The 25,404-nt window shown below is 44.8% G+C and overlaps 1 protein-coding gene across 7 annotated transcripts in view; it reads right to left on the reverse strand.

Moving 5' to 3' along the window:
* The window catches only part of nectin1b (nectin cell adhesion molecule 1b), a 517,671-nt gene that overhangs the window by 388,456 nt on the left and 103,811 nt on the right, over window positions 1–25,404 (reverse strand). For all 7 annotated transcript variants that reach the window (XM_059639109.1, XM_059639107.1, XM_059639108.1 and 4 more), the window contains exon 2: window positions 7,555–7,905. In XM_059639109.1, coding sequence (XP_059495092.1) covers window positions 7,555–7,905 — 351 coding nt within the window. The remainder of the gene's footprint in view (window positions 1–7,554; window positions 7,906–25,404) is intronic.

Raw genomic sequence — 25,404 nt, forward strand, 5'->3', positions numbered from 1 at the left:
AAACAGAAGAAAAAATGTGCGAGCCTGCAGAATGGAGAGGGTGTGTGGGAGTAGCTGGCTGCTCTAACACAGAGCTGGCGCAGATACAATGGGATGAATGGTCTCATGTTTTTCAACCATGATAATAATAACAATTCCATAAAGCAGTTGGGATTACAGACAGAAAAACTGTACTGCAAGGCACTAACAGATATAAATCTTGCCCCTGTAATCACTTCCAATTCTGAAACATAACTTCAGCTCTTTTGTAACATATTTAAAATAATAAATCCCAACTGGCCTGTCAACAAGAACCTATCTTCATTCAAAGTTTAAATATTTCAGATTCACCAGATTAGGGAGGAGAGATTAGAAAAGACTGCAAGAACTGAACATCTGTGAGTAGAACATTGGATTAATTTCTGACATTTGTTCAATCAATAGATCACATCATCTTAAATGGCTGCCAATATGGGATGGATAATGCAAACTCTCTCAAATGTTGTGTGAGCTGTGAGGCTTTACATTTATCACTCTGTTCGCTGTAGGTAAATGTAATATTGCAAATATTCAGTAATTTACTGAGAAGGATGGATATTTGTTGTTCCAAGAGATTTTCTCCAAAAACATGTGCATACGTTCCTGTGTGTTAAAGAGAGAATGAGTGTGTAAGATGGAGAGAATGCAAGAGTGTGGGAGAGTGAGATTGTGCGAGACAGAATGAGTGCTGGCAGTATGGGAAGGAGGGACACAGTATCAGTGAGGCAAGAGAACAAGGCAGGTAGATGGGAACAGTGTGAGGGGATGATTTGGGGTGGCACAGTGGCTCAGTGGTTAACACTGCTGCCTCACAGCACCGGGGTTCCAGGTTTGATTCCACCCTCGGGCGACTGTCTGTGTGGAGTTTGCACATTCTCACCGTGTCTGCGTGGGTTTCCTCCCACATTCCAAAGATGTGCAGGCTGGCTGGATTGGCCGTGTTAAATTGCCCCATAGTGTAGATTAGGGGCATAGGTCTGGGTGGAATCTTCTTAGGGTCGGTGTGGACTGTACGGATTCTATTTAAAAAGTGTGCATACAAAAGACAAGGTAAGGAGTGACAGCACAAACAGCTTGAGAGATAAACAGGCAAAGGAACAGTCAGACAAAGAGTAGAAGCAGAAACTACAGTCAATAGGAAATCGGAGGAAAATTGGTTGGAGTCATTCCTGGCACAGTGGAAGATGGTCGTGGCTATAGGAGGGCATTTGCTTCTGTCCCAGGGCATCACTACAGCAGTTCCGAATCACTTTGTTCACAGATATTATTACACATATCTAGATCTGTTGAGGTTTGATTCCTGGCCCAGACAAAGGGACACTACCACTGCAGTGTCCTGGGCATAAACATTTTCAACTGCTTCATCAATGAGGAATCCCCACAAGGTTAGAAGTGGAGTGTTCACCAATGATCGCACATAGTTCAGTACCATTTAGGACTCCTCAGATACTGACACAGTCTATGCCCAAATGCAGCAAGCCTGGGCAATATCTCAGTCTCGGCTGGTTACGTTGCAGGGAACTTTCACTGTCACACAAATGCCAGGCAATTACCATCTCCAGTAAGAGAGAATCTATGGTCCCTCGACATGCAATGTTATTGCCATTATTAAATTTGCCAGTATCAACATTCTGGGGGTTAAAATTGAATAGAAATTTTACTGGACTTGATATAGAAGTGCTGTAGCTAAAAGGGCAGGCCAGAGTCTGGGAATCTTTCAGCAATAACTAATCTCCTGATTCCCTAGTGTCTATCGTTTACAAAAACCCAAGTCAACTGTGTGATGGAATACTCCCCACTTGCCTGGAATGGGCATAGCTCCAATGACACTCAAGTAGATTGACATCATCCAGGACAATCAAGCCCGCTTGATTGGCACCACACCCATAAGCATCCATTCCCTCCACCACTGATGATCAGGAGCAACAGTGTGTACTATCCACAAGTTGCGCTGCAGAAACTCAGGAAACGCCTTTCAAACCTACAACCACTTCTGTCCTGAAGGACAACAGCAGCAGATACATGGGAACACCATCACCTGCAAGTTCTGCTCCAAGCCTCTACCTGATTTGGAAATGCATCACTTTTCCTTCAGTGTTGCTGGATTAGAATCATGGACACCCTCCCTAATGGCATTGTAGGTCCACCTACAACATCTGGACTGCAGCCATTCAAGAAGGCAGCTCACCACCACCTTCTCAAGGGGCAACTAGGGACAGGCAATGAACGCTGTGCCCAGCCAGCACTGCCCATGCCCCACAAGTGAATTTAAAAGGTAGAATGGAGAGACAGAGCGAGAGACTGAAGTGAGCTGACTGGCTGCGGAGTAGCATTAGGCAGGCAGACTGAGCCAAACGGTGACGATCTGTGGTCTCCAATTTCTGACTCTGGGACTGGCAACAAGAGGTCTACGCTCAGGCAGAGATTTTACAAATCTTACCTCCTTGGTTGAGGCCTGGGACTGTCCCTTTAGGAATAATCAGTTAGGAATTCAGGGCCCACGTGTTACATTAACTCCAGAACAATCTAATCCTACAGACTGTGCTTGGACATTAAATCTTGAATTTGCATTTTACTAAATGGCCAAACTCCCACCAAGAGCACACTGGTTTTTGATGATTCAGTTGAACGGAGGTCAAATGTTTAAGTGGAGGTGTCTCAATAAATTACATTGTCAACTGTAGATAAACTATGCAGCCACAATATGAAGAAAGCAGGTCCTCAAATGCAAGAAATAATGGCCTTGAATGTAATATTCACATTCCTGAATGAATAAGAAAGGGCAGCAACTTTCCCATGTGGGCCTCAGGAAGAAATGGCTGAGACAGACCGTAACTAAATTCTATTAACAGGATCAGTTCTGCAATGTCGAAGCAGGAAGCAAGTCCTTGCATTTTTTGTTTAAACAGATTTAAACAATCTCCAAGGCCTGATCTGTATGCACAGCATAAAATGAGGAGCTGAGAAGCCAAGAGGCCCAAGCCCAATTTGCCCCATTGCATTGTCATGCAAAACAAATGATTTATGGCCACCAGTTTCCTAATGAGAGACTAAACATGTTTCCATCTTCTGACTGCAAACAAATGGCAGGATGCACTCTTCCGTAGATTATCTGTGTTTTGTTCTTAGCTACACTGCGGAGATGATTTGCTGCTGAGCTTCAACCAAGTGCCTGTGTATCCTTATTTTGGTTAATGTCAGATGCTGTTTTATGGTACAAGGCCTCAATCAGAGACCCATACAGACAGCTGTTTTCTTTCATTTGGCAGCTACAGTTATACAGATGACTTTTAAACACAATACAATTTATAGCATAGAGATAGACCATCTGCCCACAAAACGTTTAAGATACAGTATCTCCATTGAATTGTATGGATAGATTTCCATTAGTCAGGATTTGCAAATCCAATTCAGGTGGCGATGTGACGCAACCCTCCCCCAAAAGGTCAATCAAATGTGGGCACCCATCAGTGCTCGGCTGTTAGCAGGCTTGTTTGAGTCAGAAGTTTCTAGGTTAAAGACCCACTCAGGGCCTGGGCACAGCTAATGGTGACACTCAAGCGCAATACTGAGGGAGTGTTACACTATCAGAGATATTAGCTTTCAGATGAGACATCAAACTAATTCCTAAACTGCCTCAATATGTCAATATAAGCAGTATTTTGAGGAAGAATAGGGGAATCCTCCCTGGTGTGCTTTATCCCTCAAACAGCAGGCTGAAATAGACTATGTGAAGATTATCACAATGGTTTGTAGGATCTTGCCAAGGTCAGACATGTCCTGCATTCCAACAGAAATTAGACTGCAAAAGTACCTCATTGGCTTTAAAGTGGTGGGTATGAAACGTACTATTCAAAACACAAGATTTTTTTTTATTCATTGTGATATAAATACAAGGCAGTCTTCACTGAATTACTGCTACAACGTATTTCTATCATGTAGCAGGAGACGCACAGATATAACAGCTTTAGCAAGACTGTACTGGGGTACACACTCCCACTGCTGTGTTTCCTTTTGGGGCTGTGAAGTGCATTTCCAGCAAAGACCAAGCCAAGTGAAGTCTCTGAATTCTCACACTGCTCAGCTAGTGTATCACTCAGACACAGAGGCCTTTCCCAGCTCCCTCACTCACCAACACAATTCAATTGGCCTATTACTATGCTCCCCCTATTGAATTTACTGAGAGAAACAGAGATCTGCTGACCAGGATAAGGTGAAGACTGGAGGACTTTATGAACCCGAATGTATGACGTGGTGCAGTTTACACACAATGCACATAACACTGCTCCGTATAAATTAAACTGGTCCTTGGTCGATGCAAATTAATTCTGAAGAGAGATTGACCATGTGGCCACAGCAATGTTGGCAGATCCTCTGCCATTACCAGCTAACAATTTCTACTAGAAACTTAAAAGTTGCCTAACTTTTACCATCAATTTATAAACTGCACCATGGAGCCAGTGTAAATTGATCAAGAAACATGCATAGCTGGAGTTGAAACTGCCACGGTAATAACACTGTGCTCTGAAGAGAAGGATTATGAAACTAACATTTCCATGTTCCCTACAGCAGTTATTAGTGTCATGTAAACAATTCAACTAATCTAATCTCACCAAGTGCAATATTTAAAATGCACAAATAAATCATTTTCTTATTGGAAAGACAGAGAGCAAGAGACAGAGGGAGAGAGAGACAGAAAAGAGGTGGAGAAACAACGGCACTGGGGGAAGGCTCAGGGTTTGAGAGAGAGACAGCAGCAAAGGTTTGGGGGCGGGGGGTTGGTGGGGAATGTTGAGGAGATGTAAAAGGCAGTGGAGGGAAATGGAGGGAGTGGAGGAAGATACATACAGTCAGAGGAAAAAATGGTGAGAGCAATCAACACACACATGGACAGAGCAACATGGAGGTACTGACATTGTGGATTGATCATCGAGAAAACCCAGACATGTATTTTGGCAACATGGGGTTGAATGGCACTGTGACAGAAAGTGAAATTTAAATTAATAAAAATCTAGAATAAACAAAAAGCTCATCCAATGGAAACCTGCCGTGACTACCATCTGACTCATTAATATTCTTTAGGGAAGGAAGTCTGCTATCCCTACCTGGTCTGGCCTGGAAGGGCAGTAAATGGTGGAGCAATGCCCCGCACCGCATGAATCAGTAAAAAAAAAATACACATTTAAATGTTTAAGAGGCATTTAGACAGACACATGAACAGGCAGGGTATAGAGGAATGCGACGAGTTTAGAAAGGGATCACAGTTAGCACAGACATGGCATACCCAAGGGCCTGCTCTTGTACAGCACTATTTTTGGTTCTTTTAGAAGGGAGATGGAACATGTAAAGACACAGAGGAGAAGGAGAAAGGGAGAGACATATTAAAATGCAGAGCAATTAAATACACACACACACACACACACACACACACACACTCTTGCATACAGGGAAACAGAGCTGCAAGCTGGAGAGAGACATAAACTATCAGCCATAATCCAAACTGACATCCAAGCGCAGCACAATCAGTCACCATACAAAATGAGGCAACGCTAATGATGTAATTGCATCATACAACATGTGTCACCAGAAAAGCCGTGTTGATGAAGAGGAGTTTAGATTGTACATTGACCAAGAAAGATGCCATGAGGATACAATGGAAATGAAGCACTGGATTCAGGTATTTTGGAGAAAGCAAATTTTGTAGAGATTAATCTTCCAAGTCACATACATTCAAGGGATTAGACTTGGCTTCCATCCTAAGAACCAATTCTAACATTGTTGGCTGGAGTTGCACTGTTACATAGTGCTGATATTCTAGCACAGATCACTGGATATCTTGAATGTTGTGCTTGTGGAGAATTTACTGCTAGAGGAGGAAATCCCCCTCCAAGGGGCATTTTCCAACTATCACACTGTCAAATAGTCATCCAGGCCCGGAGCTGGTAGCTACAGAATAAGTTTACAACTGTGTGGGAAAGTGAGATGGTGAAAACAGTATTCAAATGGCCGGATTAAACAGCCATTCAATTGGTTAAAACTGCTGTACACGAGAAATTCAGGTAAAACATTTCCAGTATGTGTTTGCAGCGATTGAAACTAGGTGAACCTCACTGACTACAAAGTCTTTGGTTGGGGTTGTTAACCTGGGCCAGTCAGGAATGCCCTGGCTGACCAATATAACCCGCAGATTTAGAGCCTCCTCAGTTCAGGAACTGATTCGAACCGGATGGTTACAGCCAGTGTACTGTGCACAAGTAAACAAACAGTGACTTAGTGACAGGATACCACCCTCTATTTTATAACATTAAAATAATTGCACAAAGGCTTGCACTCATACAACACTTCTTCATTATAATTTACAGCCAATAGTGCAGTTACTTGCAGAAAGTAACAGGCAGACTGCACCCAGGAAGATCCAACAGCCAATAAGATGAATGATCATTTATTTTTGTGATGTTGATTGAGGGGTAAATACATTTTCCCTTCTCTTCTTTGAAATAGTGCAATAGAATTTTTTGCGTTTGAAGGCTATGAATTGTCTAAATCTCCTAGAAACAACTCAGCGTAACATCTAGTCTTGAAGAGGGCCCCACAGTGCTATCAGTACTATACAGGAGTATTCGTTTTCATCACAGTGCTCAGGTCCTGGAGCAAGACTTCAATCCTCAACTTCAGCTTCCCCATCATCCCCATACCCAAGAAAACACAACGCAGTGTGCCTTAATGACTATCGTCCAATAGCATTTCATGATTATTGAAGTCAGTGCTTGGACAGACTGGTCATGACCCACATCAGCTCCAGTCTCCCAACCTGCCTCGATTCCCGCTAGTTTGTCCACTGACACAACAGATCAACAGAGGATGCCATATCCATAGTGCTGCACTTATCCCTGGAACGTCTGGATATAAAGACACCTCCATCAGACTCCTACTCATTGGCCACAGCTCCACCTTCAACACCATTATCCCCTCCAGACTGATCTCAAAGCTCTGTGACCTTGTCTCAGCTCTGCCCTCTGCAACTGGATCCTCAGCTTCCTGATCAATGAGGAAAGGTAACTGCACCTCCTCCACAATAACACTCAACACTGGAACCCCCTCCCCTCCTACCCAGGATGCGTTCTCAGCCCCCTGCTGTACCTCCTGAACACCCATGACTGTGTTTCCACAATCTGAACGAACGCCATCTACAAGTTCACTGACAACAGAGGGAGGTTAAGCAGTAACCACATGGGTGTAAGTCTGGAACCACTCTGACCTGTTAAGGAACCGTGTGTTTTCTTGAAGGATGTGCATGAACCATTTTGGCTTTTACATCAGTGCACTTGCGCACACTTTTACTGATTCCAGCTTTTTCTTCCAGGCTTCCTTTCATAAACTGAATTCAAATTCTGTAACGATCAGGTAGGACTTCAACTCTTGATCCCTAGACTATTAGTTGAGGTTTTAGGACTTCTAAAGGCAGTTCCACACACACTGTTTAGACACCGCTTAGAACATTATATTACTGTCTATCTGATTTATAGAAGCACTTACCAAAAACTGTGAGGTTAACCTGGCTCTCTCGATTCCCCGTCGGAAAAGTTGCAAACTCACAGATGTAGACGCCTTCATCAGACAGCTCTAGGCTGGACAGCTGGATTGTCGCATCGTCCAGTGATGGCTTCTTAAAAGATACTCTGCCTTGGTGAGGGGGCAAGACAGAGACGCCCATAGTTGGATGAAAAATAGCTATATTTTGCTTCGACCCATTGGTTGCCTTTTGCCATGTCACTTGAGTGATTTTGATGTTGGGGTTGATGTTTGTGAATGTGCAGCGCAAAGTCACATTGGCTCCAATAAATCCAGATACGCTATCATCCACAATCACCGTCTGGGCCTGAAAAACTACAACAACATGATCTTATTACAAACTGAGCAATTGTGCAATCAGATATCACACGCAAACTGTCACAAAACATTGTCATACACTTAAAAGCACGAACTTGCATCTATTTAGCACCTTTCACATTCCCAGGATGTCCAAAGTGCTTCCCAGCCAATGAGATGCCATTACCTCACTTTGCAGCCAGCTTTAACCAATCAAATCCCATCAATAGAAACAACAGGTTCAAGTGTTTTAGATAACAAGGTGTGGAGCTGGATGAACACAGTAGGCTAAGCAGCATCAGAGGAGCAGGAAAGCTGACATCAGAAAAAATGAACAAGGGTCGAGACCCGAAATATCAGCTTTCCTGCTCCTCTGATGCTGCTTGGCCTACCGTGTTCATCCAGCTCCACACCTTGTTACCTCAGATTCTCCAGCATTGGCAGTTTCTACTGTCTCAGGTTCAAGGATTTTGTTTTTTATGGTGATGTTAGTTGAAGAACAAATGCTGGCAGAGACACTGGGAAAATCCAGTTGTTCCTCTTCGACAAGAGTTATGGTATCTTTTGGATCAACTCATACTGGCTGACAACAGTTTTAAAGAAAAGACAGCTTCTTGGAGAGAGATACAATCCTTCAGATACTGCTCTGATGTCTCAACCTGCATATTGCATTCCTATTTCTAGAAGAGGGTTTGCACACACTACCTTCTCAGTGTCGAAGTGACAGTGCCACCCACCAAGCTACTTGCAAAGGGAAGTAAGATTTATACGTATATATTTTCATTTCATTTTTGGAGTCTGAACTAATTTTGTGGGCTTTGGTACAAATACAACAAAGTTAGCCCATAGGCAGCAACGCCCATGCCCCTCAAGAGAATTAAAGAGGAGAATTAAGAAATAACTCAAATATTTCTGGAACCTTTTTGCCTCACTGTCAATTCATTCCCAGGACATGGGCATCACTGGCTAATCTGTTTTTAAAATCGACAGTCAACCTTATTGTTATGGGCCTGGAGTCACGTATAGGCCAAACCATTTCATTCACGAAAGGACATTACCGAGCAAGATGTATTCTTAAACAACAATTGACATGGTCATCATTATATTCTTAAAACAGACTTTTATTGAGTTCAAATTCCACTATCTGCCGTGGCAGGATTCAATTCCAGATTTCTGGAACATTACCTGGATCTTTGGATAACTCGTCAGTGACAATATCACTGTGCAATCACTTAGTCCCTGTTGAAGTAAGTATGAGCGAAAGAGTTCTGGGGGTGATAATGTGAATCTGGTCGCACTGGGATTCACTTACAACCAAAACAATGAACTTTGAGGACTATTACCCTTTTCTGTTTAGAAGGATAAGGATTTTTGCTTTAGTTGGGGAGGAGCACGTAGGTTAGAAAGTATTTATTTTTGGTTTGGAGAAATTTTGGTTGAAGTTAGGTCTATCAAACAGTTTCTCGTAGAGAAATTTGTTCAGAAAAGCTGGGGAAAAGTTATCTCAGCGTAAGATCTTTAAATAGGGGAAAGGTCCAGAGCAGAAATGTTTGGTTTAAAACTTGAACAGGCTTCTTGAAGCTGAGAAAGACTAAAACCTCAGATTGTGCAACTCATCAGGGAAGAGACTCCTAAACTCACACGATCCAGAACTGAAAGAAATACTTAAACTAAACTGCTAGATATCATAGCAGAGTGAACTCTGCGCTGGGATAGATGAGATTTTATTTTTACCGTGTTTCATAATTTTTCAAATTGTTTCAAATGTAAATAACTTAATTTATTCTATTTTATCTTAATTTTATCTAATTCTTTGCATAATAAAACCAAAATCTGCAGGACTGTGTGTTTGTATTTCACTGATAAACCACCTCATTACAAGAAATAAAAATTTATCAAGCTAGATTAGTCTGACTTGTCTAATACTAACATTAGTTGGTCTCGTAACACCATCATCAGATAAGCATCTTACAAAATGTTATCCATAGCTCTTCATGACCTGTTTGAGGGAGAGCCATAAGCAGAGCACAGACAGTGTGACATGTTATCGCAGTGGAAGAAACGTAGTTGACTACAGGCACCACTCAGATTGGCAACAAAATTTGTAATTATTTCCAATTCAGCAATAAGCTTGAAACCATTTTGTTCAAATGTCAGTACAGCTGCTGCCTAACATACAGTGCTATGTTCAGGCCTAGGCATTAACATTCAATCCTATGGTGAGCACATATTTCTGGTCAATTTAATAACTGATGATTGGAACACGTTCCTGCAGCATTGCTACACATTCTCTTTCAACCATGCTGAAAAATCCAAATGACCAGAAATGCGAAGAGAACTTTTTCCTATTGATTGTTCATGTTACTTACAGCACTCTTGAATCATTCCAGTGGCAGATTATTAATCACTGCACACTGACTACAACTAATTATACAACAACGACTATTACGATTCTATTATTCAACGCTATTACAATCACTCTACACAGTAGTGTTTACTTAACATATCTGATCAACTTCTATCAAGATTTGCAGTTTCAGTGAAGACACAGAGGTGCAGCAACTGGGACACAAAACCAAAGCAGACTGTGTGGAGTGTGAATCTTGACCTTTTTAACATTTTAAACTGTGCATACATTATCCACAGCAGCTGCGTGTGACAGGTTTGTGGGCTTTGTCAGATAGATCTGAATGATTCCAAGTAGACTACTGCCTAATCCAAAAGCTACATTGCAGACAAATCAGGGTTATGCCATGAAAACCAACCTTCGTGTTTATATGAAACAAGCCCCTGGAGGTACATCACATTAATTAGCCCTCGGCCTGCCTTGGAGACCAGTAATGAAATACTCAGAGCAACAATGTACGCTCTCAAGTCAAAACGGATCTATTCTTCGAGCTGTGTGGCTGTTTTCTCCATGTTTCCAGGTAATTATTCATTATTTTCATGCCAAGAGATCCCTTATAGTAGGAGTAACTCTCTGTGCTCAGCCTGAATTCCTAAACGTACTAAACCAATGACTGAGTAAAATAGCAATTTTGCTGAAGTTACATGGAGAGACCGTGCAAGCTGGGTTAATTTTACAGCTTGAATTAGTTTGTACACACTGCTGCTGTGCCGATTCAGACACCAGATGTGATAAATCTACACATGTGCAGTCCTGTTTGCAGTCACGCTTACCTGCAAACTCTTTCCTGTACTCTGTCTTGTCATTGTTTGAGATCTGGCCGATGATGGTGGCCGGGGATCTTGTAAATGGAGTTGAGGTAGAGTTTCGCCATGCAGTCGTGAGTATATAAGGAGTATTGTAAGGGGCTGAGTACACAGCCTTGCGGGGTACTGGTGTTGAGAATTATAGTGGATCTGGTGTTGTCACCTACCCTGACTGATTATGGTCTGTGGATCAGGAAGTCAAGGATCCAGTTACAGAGGTGGGAAGCCAAGACCTAGACTTGGAATTTAGAGATGAGTCTTTTACAAGACACAGTTTTGTGAATGTGGTCCTTGCTTTCTCTGGAATACCAGAGCCAGTTCTTAAAATAGAGAAATATCAATAAAACCAGCTTGACTGCCATTGGGATCACAATCTCCCTCACTGTGATAACCACAGCTCTACAGTGAGCAGATTTATACCTTTTGTACTTTTAACATTTAAATCAGCCCACCATGTCCTTCATGGTTGATGAGTACGAATACTGTCTTGGAATCAATTCTCCCATTTGGTACTTTTTCATTCATTTAGGGGATATGAGCATTAACGGCTGGGCCGGCATTTTTTACCAGCCATAAACTGAGGTGTGGCAGATGGCGTTGCCCTTAGATAAATGTGAGGGTGCTGCATTTTGGAAGGCAAATCAGGGCAGGTTAAATACATTCAATGGTAATGTCCTGGGGAGTGTTGCTGAACAAAAAGACCCTGGAGCGCAGGTACATAATTCCGTAAAAGCGGAGTTGCAGATAGATCAGATGGTGAAGGTGGCGTTTTAAGTGCTTGCCTTTATTGGACAGTGCATCGAGTATAGGAGTTAGGAGGTCATACTGCGACTGTGCAGGTCGTTGGTTCAGCCACTTTTAGAGTATTGTGTGCAATTCTGGTCTCCCTTGTACAGGAAGGATGTTATGTAACTAGAAAAAGTTTAGAAAAGATTCACAAAGACATAATGGGAACTGCAGATGCTGGAGAATCCGAGATAACAAAGTGTGAAGCAGGATGAACACAGCAGGCCAAGCAGCATCTCAGGAGCACAAAAGCTGACGTTTCGGGCCTAGACCCTTCATCAGAGAGGGGGATGGGGTGAGGCTTCTGGAATAAATAGGGAGAGAGGGGGAGGCGGACCGAAGATGGAGTAAAGAAGATAGGTGGAGAGGAGAGCATAGGTGGGGAGGTAGGGAGGGGATAAGTCAGTCCAGGGAAGACGGACAGGTCAAGGAGGTGGGATGAGGTTAGTAGGTAGGAAATGGAGGTCCGGCTTGGGGTGGGAGGAAGGGATGGGTGAGAGGAAGAACAGGTTAGGGAGGCAGAGACAGGCTGGGCTGGTTTTGGGATGCAGTGGGGGGAGGAGATGAACTGGGCTAGTTGTGTGATGCAGTGGGGGGAGGGGACAAACTGGGCTGGTTTTGGGATGTGGTGGGGGAAGGGGAGATTTTGAAGCTGGTGAAGTCCACATTAATACCATTGGGCTGCAGGGTTCCCAAGCGGAATAGGAGTTGCTGTTCCTGCAACCTTCGGGTGGCATCATTGTGGCACTGCAGGAGGCCCATGATGGACATGTCATCTAAGGAATGGGAGGGGGAGTTAAAATGGTTCGTGAATGGGAGATGCAGTTGTTTATTGCGAACCGAGCGGAGGTGTTTTGCAAAGCCGTCCCCGAGCCTCCGCTTGGTTTCCCCAATGTAGAGGAAGCCACACCGGGTACAATGGATACAGTATACCACATTGGCAGATGTGCAGGTGAACCTCTGCTTAATATGGAAAGTCATCTTGGGGCCTGGGATGAGGGTGAGGGAGGAGGTGTGGTGGGGCTGGAGGGCAGTGTGGCGCGAACAAGAGAGTCACGGAGAGAGTGGTCTCTCCAGAAAGCAGACAAGGGTTCTCACACACCACCCCATCAACCTCCGGATACAACGCATCATCCTCTGACACTTCCGCCATCTACAATCCGACCCCACCACCCAAGACATCTTTCCATCCCCACCCTTGTCTGCTTTCCGGAGAGACCACTCTCTCCATGACTCCCTTGTTCGCTCCACACTGCCCTCCAACCCCACCACACCCGGCACGTTCCCCTGCAACCGCAGGAAGTGCTACACCTGCTCCCACACCTCCTCCCTCATCCACAGCCCAGGCCCCAAGATGACTTTCCATATTAAGCAGAGGTTCACCTGCACATCTGCCAATGTGGTATACTGTATCCATTGTACCTGGTGTGGCTTCCTCTACATTGGGGAAACCAAGTGGAGGCTTGGGGACCGCTTTGCAGAACACCTCCCCTCGGCTCGCAATAAACAACTGCACCTCCCAGTCGCAAACCATTTCAACTCCCCCTCCCATTCTTTAGATGACATGTCCATCATGGGCCTCCTGCAGTGCCACAATGATGCCACCCGAAGGTTGCAGGAACAGCAACTCGTATTCTGCTTGGGAACCCTGCAGCCCAATGGTATCAATGTGGACTTCACCAGCTTCAAAATCTCCCCTTTCCCCACCGCATCCCAAAACCAGCCCAGATCGTCCCCTACCCCCACTGCATCCCAAAACCAGCCCAGCCTGTCTCTGCCTGCCTAACCTGTTCTTCCTCTCACCCATCCCTTCCTCCCACCTCAAGCTGCACCTCCATTTCCTACCCACTAACCTCATCCCACCTCCTTGACCTGTCCGTCTTCCCTGGACTGACCTATCCCCTCCCTATCTCCCCACCTATACTCTCCTCTCCACCTATCTTCTTTTCTCTCCATCTTCGGTCCGCCTCCCCCTCTCTCCCTATTTATTCCAGAACCCTCTCCCCATCCCCCTCTCTGATGAAGGGTCTACGCCCGAAACGTCAGCTTTTGTGCTCCTGAGATGCTGCTTGGCCTGCTGTGTTCATCCAGCTTCACACTTTATTATCTAAGATTCACAAAGATGTAGCCAGGATTGGAAGGTTTGTGCTATTCAGAGAGGCTGGAGAGGCTGGGGCTATTTTCTCTGCAGCACCAGCGGCTGAAAGCTGACCTTAGAGAAGTTTTTAAAATCATGAGGGGCATGGATATGTTTAACAAGCAAGATCGTTCCCTGGGTTCGGGGAGCCCAGACTAGATGGCATAGGTTTAAGGTGAGTGGGAAAAGATTTAAAACGGACCTAATAGGTAACATTTTCACACAGAGGGTGGTGTATGTATGGAATGAGCTGCCGGGGAAGTGGAAGAGTCTGGTACGATTACAACATCCAAAAGGCATCTCAATGGGTATATGAATAGGAAGGGTTTAAGAGGGATATGGGCCAAACGTTGGAAAATGGGACTAGGTTAGATTGGCATGTCTGGTCGGCCCAGATGAGTTTCCATGCTGTAGGGATTCATGGTTCTATGGTCTGGATGGGTATATGAATGGGAAGGGTTTAGAGAGATATGGGCCAAATTATTTTTTCCTTTATTCATTCATGGGATGAGGGTGTGACTGGCTAGACAGCATTTATTGCACATCCCTAATTGCCCTGAGGGCAGTTAAGAGTCAACCACACTGACGTGGGTCTGGAGTCACATGTAGGCGAGACCAGGTAAGGGCGGCAGTTTCCTTGCCTAAAGAACATTGGCAAACCCCATCTGGTTCACCAACAATCGACAACTGATTCATGGTCATCATTAGATTCTTAATTCCAGATATTTATTGAATTCAAATTCCGCCGTCTGCCGCAGTGATCCTGGCAAATGGAACTAGATTTATTTTGGACGTCTGGTCAGCATGGATAGGTTGGACCAAAAGGCCTGTTTCTGTAGATCTCTATGACTCAACAGCTGCTCACAGGAAGGTGGTGGTGAGCTGTAATCCATGTGGTACAGGAACTACGAGGAAAGGAGCTCCAGAATCTTTACCCAGCACCAAGGAGAAAACAGCGACATAGTTTCAGGATAAAACGGCATACAGCTTGGAAGTAAAGTTTACAGGTGGTGGTGTTTCCATGAACTGCTGCCTTTGTTCTTCCAGCTCGTGGAAGTCCAACATTTGGAAGATGCTATTGATAGAAGCTTGGTGAGTTGTTGCCCTGTGTCTTGTAAAAGACTCCTCTCTAAATTCAGAGTCTAGGTTTTGGCTCATCGCCTCTGTAACTGGATATTAGACTTCATGATCCAGAGGCCACAAATCAGTCAGGGTAAGTGCCAACACCACCTCTACCATAATCCTCAACATCAGTACCTCACAAGGCTCTGGACTCAGGCCCTTACTATTCTCTTCATACACTCTCAAACTGTGCGGCCAAACTCCACCTCAACTCCATTTACAAGATCAAGATCTCTGACCACCATTGTAGGTCAGATTTCAAACAATAACAAGACAGAGTATAGGTAATAGGCTATAAGAGAGACTGTTGTCTTCACACCAAGCCACAAAGCACTCAATCTCTCCATCGACATCAGCAAAATGAGGGGGCTGGTCATTGCCTTCAGGAAATGAAGTGGAGGGCACGCCCCTGTCTGCACCAGTGGGACTGAGGTGGATATGGCTGACAGAGCATCACGTTCCCAGGAGCTTGAATCACCAGCCACCTGTTTTGCCCCACCCACACTGACATGACCACCAAGAAAGTACAACAACATCTCTACTGCCTCAGGAAACTAAGGAAATTCAGCATATCGACTAACTCTCTTACCAATTCTTATAGACGCACCATAGAAAGCATCCCATCTGGATCACAATGTGGCATAGCAACTGCTCGTCACAAGCCCACAAGAAACTACAGAGAGAGTTGTGAGCACAGCCCAGTCCATCACACAAACCAGCCTCCCAACCATCGACTCCATCTATACTTCCTGCTGCCTGCAGAAAGCAACCTACATAATCAAAGACCCCTCCCACCCCGTTATACTCTCTTCCACGCTCTTCCATCAGGCAGAAAATGGAAAAGTTTGAATAGACATATAAAGAGATTTACAAACAACTTTTTCCCCCACTGTTATCAGACTTTTGAACAGATGTTTCAAAATATTAAGATAATAACATGTGGGGCTTGATGAACACAGCAGGTCAGGCAGCATCTCAGGAACACAAAAGCTGACGTTTCGGGCCTAGAACCTTCATCAGAGAGGCTTCGCAGTGAGGTTAAAATTGTATCAGTGATAACGGGAACTGCAGATGCTGGAGAATCCAAGATAACAAAAAGTGTGAAGCTGGATGAACACAACAGGCCAAGCAGCACCTCAGGAGCACAATGAAGGGTCTAGGCCCGAAACGTCAGCTTTTGTGCTCCTGAGATGCTGCTTGGCCTGCTGTGTTCATCCAGCTTCACATTTTATTATTGACTCTGATTGTTTTGGTGAAATTTCAGTGGTCAGCTAGTGCTGGAACAAGTACTATACCTTAACTGAGTGCCCATGGCCATTTTGCACCACCTTGAGACTTCTGTTTCTTTTCTGCTGCTTGTTGTCCTCACAGCAAGACAATGTGCCCTCAACATGGCTGCTCCCTGTTTATGCTGGTCAACTCCTAGAAATGCTTGGCACCTGTAATTGAGCACTGAGCTTCTCCAGCATCTGCAGTTCCCATTATCACTGATACAATTTCAAAGTGTTAATGCTGATCTCACTCTCTCTGCACACATTCTCTGTGGTTGTAACACTGTATTCACACTTTGTCCTGATGCACTGGGTTTGGTACAATCTGCCTGTATAAGCACATAAAACAACACTTTTCACTGTATCTCAGTACACAGGACAACAATAAAATAAAACTCAAACTGTGTGGTACCACTGTCTGGGTGAAGGGTATGAAAAATGAAGGTGGTGGATCTGGTAGCAGTCAAGGGGGCTGCTTTGTCCTGGATGGCTTCGAGCTTCTTGAGTGATGTTGGGGCTGCACCCGTCCAGGCACAGGTCTGACCATGGATAGGCTTTGATGAGTCAGCAGGTGAGTTACTCACTGCATGATTCCTAGCCTCTGACTTGCAATGATAGCCTGGACATGCTATATAAATGCAGGACAAGTTTCCGGTCAACAGTAACCTCCAGGATGTTGATGGTGGGGATTCAGTGATGGCAATGCCATTGGAGATCAAGGAGCAATGATTCAGTTCTGTCTTGTTGGAGATCATGATTATCTGGGCGTGGATGTTAACGGCTGCCTATCTGCCCAAGTTTGATTGTGGGCCAGGGCTTGCTTGTGGTTGTGGACTTCTGCTGTTCTTCTTATACCTGAATGGTCTACATATTGGCAATGATTTCATCAAATGCAGTTTCAGAACTTGATTGAGAATACAGATTCAGAACCTTGGAGTCAATTTAAAAATTGGATGCATTCACACACAATGACTTAGAGGACATTGAGTGGTGTGTCCAAAGCAAGGAAAGATTGTGCGTGAATTTCATAAAGCTACCAAAATCTTTCATCTAGATGCCTGTCATTCCTTCCACTTTCTCATAACTCAAGCAAATGATGGTCAAGAACAGCAAAATAATAGTGACCAACCAAATCCTCCTTAGGATGGGGAAATAAAAACTGATAATTGTATCCTCAAGAGGTCAATCACTGGATTAGCAAAAAGGATCTCAATGACACTGACCAGCCCAGCTCGTTAACAAGGAGACTGGTCTGAAGGGCACAGCTCCTAATTCAGTCTGTTCATATCGAACACTGAAAGGTTTTGAAGCTCGATTTTGTCAAATTCTAGCTGCACCAGAAGTGGGTGAATCCAATTTCATGTATTGTACAGCCTTCACGTAAAATTACACAAATTAAACAGTAGATCATTAGCACAGTAAACAGGCACCATAGCTAAATGTCTCAAGGGAATCATGTGTTGAGCATGCATACACAGACATGCACCCTCGTGCTCCTTGAAATACTCCCATTTTACACTCTCCTGCAGCATTCTGGTAATAAAGCTGCTTCTTCCAGTCCAGCATTTTTCTATAAAGCAGGTAAATATAGGAATCAATTTTTGGCTCTGAAAACACAGTCAATTTCTATTCATTAGTAAACCGAGATTTCAAATGACTGATTTATTGTTTGATTTTGTCGATAAGAGGATATAAACAAATCACTACTTCAGAAAAAGAAATATACTGTAAGAGATTCTCTAATATGACACAGGCATTGGCAAGAGGATACACTTCTGGTTGTGCGCTTTTAGGTAGCAATGTTCAATTGTGGCAGCTTGCCTTAATATTACACAGTCATGACCATGTATCGCTGTGGTGACCGAGGTCTGTGTTTTATCGGGGAGATGCACTAATGCTTCAACATCTGCCAGGGTCCACTGGAAACCCACGCTTGAGGATACTGGGTAGGTTAATTGGTTGGCTGATGTTCAAAGGCTGGGTCAGGATGAAAAGCAGTAAAATTCCCAAGAAGGAACTGAATTTATTTTCTGTTTCGGAGTGGGTGAAAATCCATCAGACTGAGCCTAATATTTTGTTCTCCATTTCCAGTGATATTATTGCTCCCAGTAAAACCACTAATGAAGTGCATGTACTTAATTTTAAAATGCTTCACAGGAGTTTCTAGAAACTTAATTTAAGTTTAGCCAGAGATTAAGCATGTCATGAGAATCACTTGCATTGGGCTCCCAGTTTTACAGTTACCGCGACAAATACTTGGCTGAATTGAAAGGATTCCCCATTCAACAGCCTGTCAACAAACTTATAACTGATGATAACTGGCAGTGTAGCATACTGCTCTCCTCCAGATCTGAATGAGGTTTGGCATTTCTTGTTGTCCTTTAGTCTTCTCAAATATTGATCGCATGCCAGCAGCACTTGTCGGGGACTGCTTTCTGATCGTTCCTTTCAGGGTTAATAAGACAATGGGGCTATTCTCTCCTCAATCTTTTATCACTGTTCACAGATGAACAATTTACAACATAATTATGCAGAAGATGTTGCAATGCAGCAGGCTTTAACAGAAAGCAGACTCACAAGGTGTTCCATCTCAGTAACAAGAATAAAGCCAACTGTTTTCTCCATCAAACACAGAGGCTCTTTGCCAGGATACACTGAAAGGCGGACTAATAATCGAACCCCTTCACCTCACTGTGCTGTCTCAAGAATCACGCTCATGAATTAGTGAATTTTACAGAAAATGAACACTCAGTAAATCATAAAACATTAAAGAACTGAGAAACAATTAGATCAATGCCTGTAGTTTAGTTCTCCATTTTTATTAAAATACACATCATTGAGTTTACAGACTCGAGCTGCCAAGAGCTGGAGTATAGCTTCTCCTGTTGACACCAGCTCATGGCCTCAAGGCCGTCCGCTTCTTCCTGTCCCGCAGGCCCGACCAGTCCCCCTCCACCGACACCCTCATCCGCCTAGCCGAACTCGTCCTCACCCTCAACAACTTCTCTTTCGATTCCTCCCACTTCCTACAGACAAAGGGGGTGGCCATGGGCACCCGCATGGGCCCCAGCTATGCCTGCCTCTTTGTAGGTTACGTGGAACAGTCCCTCTTCCGCACCTACACAGGCCCCAAACCCCACCTCTTCCTCCGTTACATTGATGACTGTATCAGCGCCGCCTCTTGCTCCCCAGAGGAGCTCGAACAGTTCATCCACTTCACCAACACCTTCCACCCCAACCTTCAGTTCACCTGGGCCATCTCCAGCACATCCCTCACCTTCCTGGACCTCTCAGTCTCCATCTCAGGCAACCAGCTTGTAACTGATGTCCATTTCAAGCCAACTGACTCCCACAGCTACCTAGAATACACCTCCTCCCACCCACCCTTCTGCAAAAATTCCATCCCCTATTCCCAATTCCTCCGTCTCCGCCGTATCTGCTCCCACGATGAGGCATTCCACTCCCGCACATCCCAGATGTCCAAGTTCTTCAAGGACCACAACTTTCCCCCCACAGTGATCGAGAACGCCCTTGACCGCGTATCCCGCATTTCCCGCAACACATCCCTCACACCTCGCCCCTGCCACAACCACTCAAAGAGGATCCCCCTCATTCTCACACACCACCCCACCAACCTCCGGATACAACGCATCATCCTCCGACACTTCCGCCATCTACAATCCGACCCCACCACCCAAGACATTTTTCCATCCCCACCCCTGTCTGCTTTCCGGAGAGACCACTCTCTCCGTGACTCCCTTGTTCGCTCCACACTGCCCTCCAACCCCACCACACCCAGCACCTTCCCCTGCAACCGCAGGAAATGCTACACTTGCCCCCACACCTCCTCCCTCACCCCTATCCCAGGCCCCAAGATGACATTCCACATTAAGCAGAGGTTCACCTGCACATCTGCCAATGTGGTATACCGCATCCACTGTACCCGGTGTGGCTTCCTCTACATTGGGGAAACCAAGCCGAGGCTTGGGGACCGCTTTGCAGAACACCTCCGCTCAGTTCGCAATAAACAACTGCACCTCCCAGTCGCAAAACATTTCCACTCCCCCTCCCATTCTTTAGATGACATGTCCATCATGGGCCTCCTGCAGTGCCACAATGATGCCACCCGAAGGTTGCAGGAACAGCAACTCATATTCCGCTTGGGAACCCTGCAGCCATATGGTATCAAAGTGGACTTCACCAGTTTCAAAATCTCCCCTTCCCCCACCGCATCCCTAAACCAGCCCAGTTCGTCCCCTCTCCCCACTGTACCACACAACCAGCCCAGCTCTTCCCCTCCACCCACTGCATCCCAAAACCAGTCCAACCTGTCTCTGCCTCCCTAACTGGTTCTTCCTCTCACCCATCCCTTCCTCCCACCCCAAGCCGCACCTCCATCTCCTACCTACTAACCTCATCCCACCTCCTTGACCTGTCCGTCTTCCCTGGACTGACCTATCCCCTCCCTCCCTCCCCACCTATACTCTCTCCATCTTCGGTCCGCCTCCCCCTCTCTCCCTATTTATTCCAGAACCCTCACCCCATCCCCCTCTCTGATGAAGGGTCTAGGCCTGAAACGTCAGCTTTTGTGCTCCTGAGATGCTGCTTGGCCTGCTGTGTTCATCCAGCCCCACATTTTATTACCACCCTTTTCTGAAGCTGTATTTCCAACACTGGTGCGAGGCAAATACTATCAACCACCGTAACATCATTGGCTGCTACACTGTAAAATACATAGGGCTCTGAAAAAAAATGAAATGCTCTTCATTCTGGTGGAGAGTCTAGACCAATAGAGCACAGCATCAGCATCATGTTGTGGGGGGTGTGGGTTGGGGCGGCTGTGGGGGGGGAAGCAAGGGGATAGTCATTTGGGGAACTAGTGAGTGTGACCATTGGTGAGGGAAAGGCAGTGAATTCCAGAATCAGGGAAAAGGGTAGCGAGGGGGAGAATTGGTGGGAGGTGGCAAATAGGGGAGTTGGGCGTGAGACAAGGGGGTGAGGCAGAATATGAGTGAGGCAGAGTGAGGGGGGGAGGAGGGGAAAAGAGGGAGAGGGAGGGGGAGTGCGGGACAGGCAAGGGAAAGGGAGGCAGTGAGGGAGAGACAGCTTAGGGAGGTGAGGGGGTGGGGTGCATGTGAGGGGGGGTGTGGTTTGAGTCAGTAAGCCAGCCACTCCAAGCAGGAAATGCAATTTTGGGCTTAAAAATACAAAGGACATGCTCAGTAACTATGTTAAAACAAATATGGAGGCAGTGATTTTTGGGGAGTGTCCAATAGGTTGAGTGTGCGAGAGAGAGTGCGAGAGAGAGTGCGAGAGAGAGTGCGAGAGAGAGTGCGAGAGAGAGTGCGAGAGAGAGTGCGAGAGAGTGTGCGAGAGAGTGTGCGAGAGAGTGTGCGAGAGAGTGTGCGAGAGAGTGTGCGAGAGAGTGTGCGAGAGAGTGTGCGAGAGAGTGTTGGAGGGGTGTTGTGAGAGGGGCAATGGGAGATGAAATGTCTAGTGCAGGAAAGTGCATGCTCAGTATCAAATAGCAGTGCAGGCTCGGGTAGTTGAATGGCCTGCTCCTGCTCCCATTACTTACACAGACTTTCCTTAAATACAATTCACTCTGTCCCACTCTGTCACACCCTCATATTGTCAGTCATGTTCTTACAGAATAGCTTCAGCAAATTTAAAAACTCACTGTTCTCCCATCAAGCCTTTGACAAATCACTTTTTGCAGCTTTCTAGTTATACAAGTGGACTTGGAGAACCAAATGAGAGAGGAGTTAACTCAGTATTGTATTTACAAAATAGGTTAAAGAAAACAGCCACCAAATAATTCAGCTGGAGTTGTGCGTGTGGGTGCAGTGTATTCTACACCAAGTGAGCTCATGAGGGGTGAACAGTGGCTGAGTTGACAAGTAGCTTCAGTTCCCTCAGCTGGGCAGAGGTGGTTTGGAAAGTGCATCAATGTACAATGGAGCAAGGTCAGACATGCCTAGGCACCCAAAGCCAATGCCCACAAGGGATACAATGACGAACACTATCCACGGAACTATATCCTGCACTGGGATATTTCTCTTCAGGGTGGAACGGACAGGCTGAAGATTAGGTTAAAAGTAATAATGATCCTGCAGGTTTCAGAGGATTTATCCAAGATTATCGTCATTCTGAAAGAATTTTCTTGTTAATGACGACCAAGCTATCCATACTTTGAACAATTAAACAATCATTACTCCAGCAAGTTGTGCCTCATGCAATCAGTTCTTTTCAAAAATTATTTCAATGACCAGGTCAGTGTTTAATGCCCTTGAGGTGGTTGTGAGCTGCAGTCCATGTGCTGGAGGTAGCCCCACAGTGCCGTTACAGATGGAATTCCAGGATCTTGACGCAGCGATTCTACAGGATATTTCCAAGTCAGGATGGTGAGGGGCTTAGAGGGGGACTTGAAGGGTGTGTTGTTCTATTATACCTGCTGCTGTTGTTCTTCTGGACAGAAGTGGTTGTGGGTTTGGAAGGTGCGGTCTGAGGATCTTTGGTAAATTTCGGCAGCGCATCTTGTAGATAGTACACACTGCTGCTACTGAGCCTCGGTGGTGGAGGGATTAATGGTCAAGTGAGCTGTTTTGATTTGGATTGTGTCATGAAGTTGTTGAATGGATATGATGTCGGAAGGGGTCATTTGGCTTACATGTCTATTCGGGTTCACTGCAAGAGTGACTCAGCTATTGTCATTCTTCAAAGCCTGCAAATCTGCAAAAATTGCTGCAGCTACATTCATACAGGCAAGGAGAAAGTATTTCATTACACTTGTGCCTTGTAGTAGGTGGCCAGGCATTGGAGAGTCACAAGTTGTTATTTCCTGCCTCTAGTCTGCTCTTGTAAGCACTGCATTGTTCTTTTTTATTGCTGGTTCAGTTCAGTTGGGCAGCACGGTGGCTCAGTGATTAGCCCGGCCGCCTCACAGCGCCAGAGGGACCCAAGTTTGATGCCACCCTTGAGTGACTGACTGTGTGGAGTTTGCACATTCTCCCTGTGTCTGCGTGAGTTTCCTCCAAGTGCTCCAGTTTTTTCCCCACAGCCCAAAGATGTGCAGGTCAGGTGAACTGGTCATGCTAAATTGCCTGTAGTGTTCAGGAATATGTAGATTTGGTAGGTTATAGGGGGATGGGTCTGTGTGGGATGCTCTGAGGGTTGGTGTGGACTTGTTAGGCCAAAGGGCCTGTTTCCACACTGTAGAGATTGTATGATTTTTGATTCTATGATCTAGGAGTTTCTGGCCATTTGTAACCCCCAAGATGTTGACAGCAGGGTTCAGCAATGGTTACATCACTAAACATCAAGAAAAAGGGTTATTTTCACTTGTTTAGAGATGCTCAGTACCCTGGACCCTGACTGATGCACATGTTACACAAAAGATCCACATCATCTCTAATACTCTTCATTACATTCCACCATTAAAGTCTTCCCAGAACCTGTCAAAAATTCTTACTGCTTCTAGAATACTCCTCTTCAGCACTTTCTCGTAATCACTGAACTGATAACTCCCAGTGGGAACTATGCACTGATAATCTACTCAACAAGCCATCATAAAACATTTAAAATGTACAAAAAAGTCTCAAGACCACAACAACCCAATGTGCCAGACTGACTGCTACCCAGGGCAAAAGCAAACATACTAGGTCATTTCAGTAGTAATGACAGTAAATAGAATGAAGTTTAACAAGAACAATGAAAAGAATGGAGCTGTAACTGAAGCAAATTAAACTATTGCCCTTCAAAGACCATTAAGATAGACAAAGGACAAGTGATTTAACACATGACAATGTGTGATTTTTTTAAAAAAGAAAGAGACAGTAAACAAAATTCCAAAGATCAAAAATCCAGATCACAAGCTAAAATGTCCCATTTTCTCTTACAATTCTTTTGATGTTTGCAATGGTGTGACACTCTTGCCTGCACAGTATTGACTGATCATGGGAAATTCGATCTTGTCTCGTAGCAGTTCCTTCTTTTCAGCTTTCTGGGGTTTCCAGTCTTTCTTGACACACGAAAGGAAAGAGGAAAACATGAGAGGGATGCTTTCTATCTGCAGGCTCTGGATGTTTTTATTTTGCTACTCTTGGAATTTACTTTTTTTTAAAAACAATCTGCCGTTCAACTAGAGAACTGTTGCCAACAGTAATTTCCTTCGCTCAAAAGAATCTTATTGTGGTTCAATCTCATCTTTCAAATAGCAACATTGTATCAGACAGCTCAACAATGTTACTCTTATTTTTTAAGTTGCAAAAGACTTTCCTGTTTTCAATGAAAACGATCCAACTTCCTTTTCAGTTTATAATTCCTAGAAATGAAAACAAATGTGGTCTCTTCCACCAGTCAAAGAAACTCAATCACCACTGTTCATCAATAAGAAGTGGACACTCAGCAAGTCGGCTTCCTGTTTCCTGAAACCAAACTAGAAACCCCCGCTATGATGACAGCCACCTCAAAATGCTGTAAACTCCAAAATAATGTACAATAGCTGAACTTGGCTACCCGTCAGGGGCTTGGAAACTGTGCCTCAGTTGAATAAGGTGAACAGATGTAGCTTTAACAAAGGCGCACAATGGAAAGTGACTTCTGATATCCAAACAGTTTCTGATTCAGATTAATCCATTGTGTGTCACCTGGGTCCTTTGAAAGAAATGATTGACAGAACTTGTTGTGCCAATCTGATAGAAGAAGTGAAGATTCCATTCATCAGCAAGCTCAGATTATACAACCATCTCCTTTTCCCAACATACGTGGATTCCTACAGTATACATCCTTTAGGATTGAATATCTGTGACCAACGTCACGTACAAATTGTACGGGAGACAGGGATCATAATGTGCTCAGTGTATAATGCACCATTTCCAAAACCACGAGCAAGAACTTCATTGTGAGGTGAGCCCTGGGTGGCATCCCAAGCACTGTTCCTGAGGCTAACCACAAAACACTTAGACTGGTAGAATCTGGAAGACTTCA

Source organism: Stegostoma tigrinum, chromosome 32, assembly GCF_030684315.1.
Source record: "Stegostoma tigrinum isolate sSteTig4 chromosome 32, sSteTig4.hap1, whole genome shotgun sequence".
In the NCBI taxonomy this organism is placed as follows: domain Eukaryota; kingdom Metazoa; phylum Chordata; class Chondrichthyes; order Orectolobiformes; family Stegostomatidae; genus Stegostoma; species Stegostoma tigrinum.